Source organism: Octodon degus, unplaced genomic scaffold, assembly GCF_000260255.1.
Source record: "Octodon degus isolate 3935 unplaced genomic scaffold, OctDeg1.0 scaffold00001, whole genome shotgun sequence".
Taxonomy (NCBI): domain Eukaryota; kingdom Metazoa; phylum Chordata; class Mammalia; order Rodentia; family Octodontidae; genus Octodon; species Octodon degus.
Window position 1 is genome coordinate 32,506,323 of NW_004524577.1, and position 11,492 is coordinate 32,517,814.

The 11,492-nt window shown below is 38.1% G+C and overlaps 1 protein-coding gene across 1 annotated transcript in view; it reads right to left on the reverse strand.

Annotated features, from left to right (window-relative positions):
* Positions 1 to 8,607, reverse strand: part of Ndufaf2 (NADH:ubiquinone oxidoreductase complex assembly factor 2) — a 61,079-nt gene extending 52,472 nt beyond the window's left edge. Inside the window, exon 1 of the mRNA XM_023709447.1 lies at positions 8,568 to 8,607. Coding sequence (XP_023565215.1) covers positions 8,568 to 8,580 — 13 coding nt within the window. The 5' untranslated portion in view covers positions 8,581 to 8,607. The remainder of the gene's footprint in view (positions 1 to 8,567) is intronic.
* Positions 8,608 to 11,492: the final 2,885 nt, after the last annotated feature.

Genomic DNA, 11,492 nt, shown 5'->3' on the forward strand with positions numbered 1-11,492 from the left:
GAACAAGCTTAGCAAAGCACAGGGACCGCGGTTCAATCCCCCAGCACCACATGCCAGCCCGCCCCGCCTCCTGGTGGGCTGAGCTGGCCACACACACACACATAAATAAATAAATTAAAAAAAAAAAAAACCTTAGCAAGATACTGGCAAACAATACAACAAATCATCAAAAAGATCCACATCATGAACAAGTAGGTTCTGTCCCAGGGATGCAAGGATGGTTCAACATCTACAAGTTAATAGATGTAACATATCACATACACAGAAGCAAGGACTAAAATCATGAGATCATCTCCACAGACACAGCTGGATAGGCGAAACAAATATTGCCAAAGGCAACCTCAATCAAAATAGCAACAGCATTCTTTATTAAACTAGAAAAAAACAACCCTAAAATATATATGGACCCTGAAGAGAACCAGAACAGCAAAAGCGATCCTGCAAGAACAAAGCAGGAAGCATTGTGGTCCCGAATTTCAAGTTATATCAGAAACTACAGTGATAAAAACAGCACAGTGCTGGTAAACACAGATAGACAGAGGATGGACAGATGGACACGCACACACACACAAACACACACACACACACACAAACACACACACGAAGATTAGTGGAAAAGAATAAAGGATTCAGAAACCTCTTGTCTCAGTTACTCTTCTCTCCTTGCTGGCACAAATACCCAACTCCCAAAATGAAGGAAGGAAAGGTTTATTTAGCTCAGTTACTGGAGGTTTCAGTCCATGCTCAGCTGGCTCCAAGGCAGCGTGGCACATGGCAGAGACCAACGTTTCATGGCAGTGGCAAAGAGCAAGAGCAGAGGGAAAGGCAGCAGCTAGCAACTCATCCCTTCTTATGTTGTAATGCAAATTGCCTGCCCCAGGGCTGAAAAACTGATCATTCTGTAATCACTCTAATAAAGATAGGCTCTGGCAGGAATTATTACTGGGGCTTGGGCTGTATCTCAGTGGTACAGTGTTTGCCTAGTGCATACGCAGTGTGAAGCCCTGGGTTTACTCTCCAGGAAGGTGTGGGGGTATGTGTGATTAACTAAAGAGTATTATCAAACCTACAATATTTAAATGACAATGGAAAACCCATCTCTGACAAAACTAAACAAAAAGAGGGGATACAAATGAAGGACCATTTTGTATCTATATATTCAAAATAGGATAGATATACAGCTACTTTCTCTTAATTCAATGAGATTTGTACTAAGGGAGTTTGTGGACAGGATATCATGTCTGCATCTTGTACTGTGAATAACCACTAAGAAGACAACAGTATGCAATGTATTAATTATTGAAACTGTCCTACTAATTGGTTTTGAAACTGTCTCAATGCTATTTGTTTCTCAATAAAATTATTTTTAAAAAAGTATTATCTTTTGCAGTTATTTAGAAATAATTTTCCTTTCCTCCACATATAAGATATTCTTATATATTTACAAGTTAAACAAGAGCCTAGGTTCAATACCTCACAGCATTTTTACAACAGCAAAAATAAAAGGTGAAGCAGCATGTGGCTTTAATCCCAGGACTCTGGGAGTTTGAGGCAAGAGGATCATGCGTTGGAGCCCAGCCTGGGCAAGTTAGCAAGACCATGCCTCAAAATTAAATAAACATATGTATGTATGCATGCATGTATGCATGTGGATGTATCTCAGTGGAAAGGCCCTGGCTTCAAACTCCAGTACAAAATTTTTTTAAAATAAATATTAAAAGTTGAACAAGACACATATTAGAAATGACTGGGGTAAGAATTATGGATTGTGTTACCTACAAATTACTACCTTCCTAGGGTGCTAGTGACCTTGTGGGTGAGTTAGACCACTGGCAGGTGTGAGGCAAGAGACGCCAGTACTCCTGAAGAACAAGAGCACTGAGGAGGCCTCACTCTCTCAGGAACACTGCTCTCCACACGCCAGGACAGGTATCTGGGTAGTCTTCAATCTTGAAATTCCAGAGGTTCAGCACTCAGAAGATACCCATCATAGTGGAGGAGAGATTTTCTTCACCCAGTATCAGATCAAAGGCAGAGGCTGTGATCCACAAGCACATGTGACCCCTGGCAAGGACTTTTGACCACTTGTCTACATTCAGCCAGCATTTCCCACTTGTGCAGCAGCGTGAGAAATGAGCGCAAGCTGGAGGTGATCTGGGCAGGACAGGCAGGCTGGGCTGAGAGTTGTCACCAGGTAAATAAGCAAGTTTCAGGCTTCTGATGTTTGACTGGATCCACAGGCTTAGAGATGGTGATGAAGGAGGTAGAATGGCCAAAAGAAGACTCCTACCTAGGGGATTCTGGTCTTTTATCACAGGGGCTGCGAGCTGTGTAAGGAGGTGATAATTCTAAGTATAAAGGAACAAATTCTGCAGTGGAAAGGAGGCTGGGAAGTATAAAGGCATAAAAGAAGAAAGTGGGGTCTACTGAAAGCCAGAAGCTCAACTACACGTTAGATATGCATTTTAAAACTGTTACTCGGAAGCACTGTAAGTAAAATGGACATCAACTATGAGTACTAAAACAGGAATTGGTAGGACACTTATAGTCATTTTTACATAGGATTTACAGCCTAATTTGATAAAACTCAGATGCAGCTTCTATTTATTAAGACACTGCTATGTTCCAAGTAATGTTTAGTTCATCTCTCATCAGTAAAATATCCTTTTGAAGATGAACAAAAAGAGGCCTAGAATGATTAACTTATCCAAATACACATAGCTGAACGAAGCAGTATTAAAGCTGGCATTTGAGTTGAAGCATTTCTCCAACTCTCAACCATAAGCTCTTTTTGTTTAAGGATTTAAATTTGGCATTTGCAAAGTTTGTACACAGTATCATTACAGATACCCAATTAAAAACTTTTTATGAATAACTGTCATAAAATATTATTTTCCCATGGTGATTAAATAGGGCACTTTTGCTTGAAAAATACGACAATTCTATAATTTGACTTATTCTACATATATTTATATAATTATGGAAGACTCTCGCAGCAGGTAAAATCTTTCTTAAAAAGCAATTAAAGAGGTCTTATGGATAAGCTGTTAAGAGTCTTTAAAACTGTCAGCTAATTCAATAGATTAGACAAAATCATACTAGATTCCCTATAGTTACAGGTCTCTCATAAGGAACCACAGCATGCTTCATGGTAGAAAATCGGATATTATACCAAAATGTTCAGTTGTTCCGAAATGCCGTACATGACATGGTTTAGCCTTTAGGCTCCTGAAGCCAATCTCAAACTACATGCAGAAAGACAGCAAAAGCAAATCAACAAAAGCAAAAAAAAAACTCAAGTTACATATTTCTTGTGTTGGTCAAAACGTTTTGTGATTAGTTAATAGCATATTAGTGTTCCTTAATCTTGTCCACTGATTTTTAAAAAGACATTATATTACATGTATAAAATTTAGGTCTGAACCCACATATGAAGACTATCACAGTTTAAGAAAAAATGAGGGGGACCACCCGCTTGGGGACCCCTTCCTGTCCCTCTCTTGGACAGGAGCTTTCTTCCCCCCCCCAATAAATATATTCTGCTCATACCTCAGTTTGTTCCTAAAATTCATCCTTCAGTTTTAGAGAACATGAACTCGTCCCAGGTACCTTTCGAGTCGGGAGTTTCATTTTTTTTTTTTAACCTATATCATTTGGAGGTCATCCTACTGAGATCATTTTTTCTCCCTGTATCATTTGGAGGTTCCCACTGAGATCATTGGATGGGGGTATAAGTTTGCTTTTCTTTCATAAATTCTGGATTGGGACTCGTTTAGGTAACAAATTTTTATGCTTCAAATGTTGATATGTCTTTGCCCATTGCTCATAATTGTTCATGCTTGGCTCATACAGTTTTTATACAGTTCTGTCAAAACTGCTTAAAATTGCTTATGCTTTGTCTCTTATATGGTTTTGTTAAAATGTTGGTCAAAATGTTGTTGGTAAATCTAAGTTAAAAAATGGAAATGTTACAAGGTTATGTTATTTCTTTAATGGGATATTTTATGACTTGTGTACTTGTATATGTTGCATTTGAACTAGTTTCTAAATATACTAATATTCCTTGCTTGACTTTAGACAATAGCACTAGAGAGAATAAAGTTATAAAGTCTTCTAATGGATTTTATATAAATTTCTATAAAATGGGACCTTTTAAGCCTAGCTCAGACTTTAAAAATCTATATGCCTGTATATGAAACATGGGACTCCTTTGGCCAACTAAATGACATTAGGTCAGCAACCGTTCTTAAAAGACCTGTAGGACAGGTTTCACTGAGACACACTGGCTCTGATCCCTCTCTACATGCTAGAGGAAATGTCAGGCCTGCTATGTTTCAGTTTCCTTTGACTTTACTCTTAATTTTCCTGCCTCTTTGTACTTTCCTTTTTAAAGGCATGTAAAATTAGAAAAACTCTATAGACTGTTCCAACTAAGTAAAGCCCTTAGAAAATAAGCATTTGTTAATGCCAAAAACAGGGAAGTCATTTTTTAAAAAAGGACACATACTCTGTCTCTGGTCAGAGGAGACAAAGAAGATTACGCCTGTCGAGGAGGATACATATAAAAACCATGTCCCGGCTTGGTGTTCTGGGCAGGTCTCCTACAGGAGGCTAAACCTGAGACAAAGTGGAGAGAATGGACTTCTGGGTGACACCAGAAAGAACGATCTCCAAAAGTAGACACTTATGGGACCAAAACACATTGAAATATTATAGGCAGTCAGACAGGGCCAGGCCCTCAAGGAGACAAGATGGAAGACAAGGTGACTTTGCACCTTGGAAGAGACAGACACTCCCAGCTGTGGGCCAGACCTCAAGACAAAAGAGGAAACAAATGCAGCTACATACTTCCCTAGGGATGGGCATCAGGGACTGATATTCTAAATAGGTATCAAGCACCTTGAAAGGGCCCAAATGAGTCACTAACCCAACCCCCAACAGGAAGAGACTCTGCTCCATATTCATGCCCCTTTGCTACATGACTTGCTTCCCCATTTGATTCCAATTTAATCAATTTTACCTGGGCAGCAGTGCTTGTAATCTTATTGGTTGACCAGAGTTTTGTCCCACCTCATGCCCACCTAAGGGAGTTCCCATGTTCTCCACCACCTTAGACCCGCCTCACCGCATGGTGTTCCTCTATAAAAGTCCCTGGAAGAGACAGCTTCCCGGGGACCACCTGCTCGAGGGAGCCCCCCTTCTGTCCCTCTCTTGGACTGGAGCTTTCTTCCCCCCCTGGAAATATATTCTGCTCATGAAAAAAACAAAAAACCAAAGATTTTCCTTTGGGGGCCAGGGAGATGGCTCAGTAGAATAAACGCTTGCCTGGCAAGTACAAGGGCCTGAGTTCAATCCCCGGTTCTGAAAAAAAAAAAAAAAAAATGAGCCTATTGTAAATTTGTGTTTCTACTTCTTGATAGGTTTCGGAGGCAACAGCGATGGCGGTAGTGGTGGCAGTGCAGCAGAGAAACAGAAATAGGGGGAGGGAAAGCCTTTATTAACTCTAAACACAGGGAGAAGACTGAGGGCTGGGAGATGGGCAAATCCTCTGACCTGAGACAGGGAGCCTGAGACCTCCAGCCTGAGACTTCATGGACTTTTGCTGGGGGCGGAGCTTGAGGGGCGGGGTCAGTGACGTATAAGGAGCATATTGGAGGCTGCCTTGTGTGGGAGGGAAGGGTCAAAGGAAGTTGTACGCAGGGCTGGAGTGGGGAAGGAGGAGGAAGTGGCCATTGGGAAGATAAGCTGTTGTTTTAAGGGCTTCAGCCATATCAGACAACCACCATAGTAATTCAGCAATTCATACTAGGGCCATAATCTATCACTTCTCACACACAAACTTTCTTATTTACTGTTAATAAAAGTGCTCACCAATAGCCAGATGTGGTAGCATCCCTATAATCCCAGTACTTGGGAGGCTGAAGCAGGAGGATTACCATGAATTTGAGGCCAGCCTAAGACTTATAATGAGCACAAGGAACTACATGGCAAGACCGTGTCTCAAAGAAGCAAAAAGGCAAACAAAGAGTTCCATGATAATACTATATTCAAACAAAAACTTAAATTCCAAAAACATGTACTAGTCAACCAACAAACATATTATACAGTCTACTGTACTTATCTGGAAAGATTTACAATAAAAGTACAAGATTTACCTCATTTACTCTTTATTACTATGGAAATCAAACATTGAAAACAGTATGCTTTTTAAAATAAAGAAAAAATATTTGATATTTATTTTCCAAGTGGCAAGGAATATTTGATACCCTGAAAAAGTAGAACTATAGTATTTGTACACTAACTCCTTTCCCTGGAGGAAGCCATCAAGAAAAATCCAAAACATTAAATTCATGGCAATTTATTTATTTATATTTTATATTTTTTTTCATGGCAATTTAATAGGTATAATAACATGTTCACTTTGAAAAACTGAATTAGTAGTCATTTCAGGTTTTTACTGAGGTATAGGATTAACTTTTGAAAGTTATTTATTTACTGCATTTCATAGTTCATTAAGCTATCTCCAATGTATAAAGTATGTTTATAATTGAAAATTTGAACATTTACTACATTTATTACTATAATTGAAAATCTTCACTTTAAAATGACATTTACTAACTAAAGTAAACAAATACAGAACTATTTCTCTAATAGCGAAATATTTTCTCCTCTTTTTTTTTTTTTCATATTTATTTATTTATTGGTGGGACCGGGGATTGAACTCAGGCCCTTGTGCTTGTCAGGGAAGCACATATTCTACTGAGCCATCTTCAGGCCCCTATTTTCTCCTCTTACAATTAGCGACTATTCATAGTGAGGTACAAACCAGTCATAATAAAACATTTGATTTTCATTTTGAAAGTCTAAGTTGAACACTTTGTGCTGTACAGAGATATAAATAAAAATGAAAATTTAATAAACTAGCAAATATTTCTAGAATGTGTAGAGAATTATAAAATTATGACATCTGTAATGGATAGGCCTAACTTAAATTTTACTTTTGGTTTTGAAACATGCAGATATGGCAGCTGATCTATTTCTAGATCCACAGAAGTAGATTTCTAGACCGAAAGCTTTCACAGAAATTGAATATTATCATTTATCACAGATCATAAGAATCAAAGACTGTACTATTAGCCAATGGAACCTATTTACAAGAGTATAAGAACATTTTTAAAACAAACTTTTATTTGGTACAGGGTCTCACTATGCAACTCAGACTCGTGGTGATCTTCCTGTCTCAGCCTCCCCAGTGCTGGGAGTACAGGCATGAGCCACCAGGCCAGGCTCAGTGGCCGACACTGTGTGCCAGGGTTCCGGGGCTGGTGCGGCATGCAGTACCGGGGATTGAACCTGGGTCTTAGTGCTTGCAAGGCAGGCTCTCAGACTGCTGAGCTATCTCCCCAGCCCAAGCATTTTAAAATATGAACAGTTTATGAAAATAAATAGAGGGGCCGGGGAGATGGCTCAGTGGAATAAGTGCTTCCCTGGCAAGTGCAAGGGCCTGCGTTCAATCCCTGGTTCCACAAAAAAAAAAAAAAAAAAAAAAAAAAACCCTTAAAAAAAAAAAAATAGAACATATTTAGTGGTACATTAGTGTTAACTTTATAAAAATTTATTTATTAATCCATAAAATTATGGCTACCCTTCATTAATTTAGTTAACTGCCAGGCACTACATATTATTAATAAACAAATCTAGCCTGATACAGAAAAAGAGCACATAATCATTTAATGAAATGGGACAGTCATCACCATAAGAGGAACCATACTAGTGTTTGAGAGTCAGACCTCTGAGCACAAAAATTGGGTTCAGAAAGAAGCTGAGATACTAGTAATTTTCAAATTTGTTTCCTTAAAATATTCCCAATAAAGTTTCAACTCAACTTTTTCTCTTTCCTTTCCCTGGAGGGCACCTTGTCACATTCCTAAGGCTCTGAAACTTGTGAAAGTAACTAATTTAGTTGAAGTTTCATACTTTTGAGACTTGAAACTCCATATGCAAACATATATTGGCTCCCTAAATAAAATCCTTGCGACTGACAGAAAGACAGCCATCTCTTTGCTTCTTGACTGTTCCGCCCTTCATTTAGCTAATCAAGCAACAATCTGTCACAAACTCCTAAGGTCTGGTAGAAAGAACACACAAGGTTTTTCCTACAGTTCCACATTCCACGGAGGCATAATAAGCCTGCCTTCCGTTGTGCTCTGGGATTTAAGAGTGGAATGTGACCTAAAGCTTGTGTTCAGTGTGTAGGCAGGATAAATTCCAGGAGAAACTATTCTCTTTGGAGTAGTCCTTGGGTAGAGAAAAAGGACACTGAACAGCAACAGGCAAACAACTCTTCCACTTGTCCTTCAGAAGCAAGCCTTTGCTAGAGAGTTATTTGTAATACTTTCTCTAGTCTCTGACAACTGGAGGTACTTGAAGGAGAAGAGTTTGAGGAAGTCACAAGCAGTGAAAGGAAAGACAGTAAAGAAAACTTCAGCAAGAGCAATTCATACAGAGCGCACGATAAAACCTTACATTTGTTAGTAACTAGCAAAATCGAATCTCATAAAATATACCTTGGTTCTCCATCCCATTTTATTGATTAAAAGACACTATGATTTCACCCAAAAGTAAGCTGGGTTATTATGAAAGGGTCAGGTTAGTTCCATTTTGCTTTTCAAGGTTGCAAAAAAGATGACTCATCTTGCTATTTTTATCTACTTACTTTTTACTGAGATTCATAAAGACTACAGGCTTTAGAGCAAGCCTTTGTAATAAGCTGTCCAACAAGGTAATATAACTGTAAGATGGGGAATCTCTAAAATGAAAAGCATATTAATGGTGGCCACTGCCTCTATGGAAAGGGGCACTGGCAATGCAGAGCAAAATTACGATTGACAAAAGAATAAAAAGAGACTTAAAACATTCTTTATGCTTATGACTGAAAGAGCATAAAATTTCCAAAACAAAAAATTGGAAATACTCTGATTTGATTAAGACACATCATATACATATATTGAGTTACCATAGTGAGCTTCATAAAGCTATATGTATATTAAAAATTAATTATTTTTATTTTAAATAAAGTGTAATACTTTTTTCTACTTTGGCTTCTTCATTATAGGTTTACAGGGTTCAAAGATATGAAATATAGCTTATTTTAGCAAGCTATAATTTTATGCTAATATGGATCATTAATCAATGTTTATCTAATGCATTTAAGAGATGCGCAGGATTATATCTGTTGAGAAACAATTATGTATATTGTTATAGTGGGCACTCTTTATTTTCTTTGAATCTCACAACAATCTTAATTTTTATAATTGAGGGAAATGAATCCTAATAAAAATTTTATGGGCAAGGAAAGGTATTTTTGTGTCTAATTTTCATATGGACATTTAAACAGTATGCTAATATAATCCTTCTCTATGCTACAAAAAAAAAATCAACAAGTAATCAGCTTAGTAATGCCTCTTCCTTTCTTTTTCTGATTTTTTTTTTTTGTAACCCATTTTAAAATCACCTTGTATATACTTTCTACACCTTCCCTTTGCTTTGCATTACAGAACATCTTCCTGTTTTAGGACTAGAGCAGTGTCTGTTTGCTAGCAAAAGAACTAGAAAAATCAAAATCGGAGCATCTGCTTCTTTATCTTTCAGAAAAAAATGCATAATTTGGAATTTCTTTTATTTCTGTTTTTAATTTGAGCTGCTGAATCAAGCCCCACTGAAAATTTTTTTCACATACATATATTTCTCCTTTTAAAACATGGGGTTATTGCATCTCTAGTTTTCACTGTTAATGCATTCTGCAAATGCACTATTCATATAAATTATAGACTGGGATTTGTGAATTATTCTGAAAACTAAATTACAATTTATAACATAGTCTATATGGTAAAATGTGAATTTAAATAAGTTGCTTATGTGCAACTTTTGGAATTCAACTAATTTGTAGGTCAGAAAATTGCTATCTTATAAAAACATATAAAAATACTGGGCCTTTGGGCCTAGTATCCAAGGTGAAAAGAAACAGAATGCTGAAACACAGCAATACTGCAAATATCTGAGTACTCCAGCCCTTTCACACACCCCCTCCAAACAAAACAAAACAAAACAAAACAAAACAAAACAAAACAAAATTAAAGGATGGCATAAGATGACTGTTGGGCGTCAGATTTTTTTTTTTTTTTTACAACTGCTGCTGCAGCTTCCAGAAAGACAATTTCTCAACTTTTATGATTACGAATAGACCTTCCACTGCTGTGAGCAGTATCCTGTGATGTGGAACAAAGCTACCCATGGATGAAACAGTTTCAGAACCAAGTCACGGACAGATGCTACATACTGAGGATGCTGAGCACTTGAATGAGCTTAACTTCTGGTCAGTTACAGTTACTACAAAATATTGTATTATTTAGGGTCATCTAAACTGCAGCAACAAATAAATAGACTTTAAAAATGAAGTAGCTAAAATACTAATGAATGCAGTCCCTCTTAGGTGAGCAGCTCTGGGTGGATGGTAGGTATGCCATGCAGCTCTTCCCTCATAGATAGGGAACCAGGAACGAGGATGGTAGCTTACTCAGCAGGGCTTTCCTGAGCATGACTTCATTTAGCTGGCAGAGGGAGAATCCCTGAGAAGTACATTATGAAGACTGTTATGGGCTCAGCCAGGAAGTGACTCACATCACTCCTACTTACAATGCATTGCAGAAAACTGAGGCCTACAGCTACACAATTTCAAAGAAATCTGGTGAATGTACTCTACTTGTGTTCAGAAAGAAGAAAGTAAATCTTGGCCGGGGTTTGATCCCCAGTGTGCCCTGCCGGCCCCACCCCTGGGGTGTGCTAAAACAGTGATTGAGACTGGGCATGGTGGTGCACACCTGGAATCCCAAGGCTTAGGAGGCTGAAAACAGGAGAATCATTCCGAGCCAGGAGCTGTATAGTGAGACCCTGTAGACCTTGTACTAAATACATAAAACAAAAAGTAAATCTTGGTAGAAATCTAGTGGTCTCTACTACACATATATTCCTAGATATAAGAAGCTGATTATCACACCTTACCATATTAGCCCCCAGAAACACTTTATATTGAATTAAAAACCTAGTAGGATACATCTATTCATAATTTAGGGCTACTATAAGAAAAGTTTAGGTGGTACATGGCTGTAGTCACAGCTACTTGGGAGGCTGAGGCAAAAGTATCACAAGTTCAAGGCTAGCCTAGGCAACTTAGCAAGACTCTGGTACAAAACAGAAAAGGCTAGGGCTGTTATTAAGTGTAGGGTACCTGTCTGGTAAGTATCAGGTCCTGGGATTGGATCTCCAGAACTGGCGAGTAGGAGGAAGCAGTCTAGAAAAAAAACCCTTATCAAATTTATTGATGGATATAAAACCACAGGAGAAAGTCACATCAGATATCAGCACCTAAGGTAGTAAAAATTCATTATCATTTTTCTCTAGGAGGTCTATGAAGCATTAATGACAACTGACTC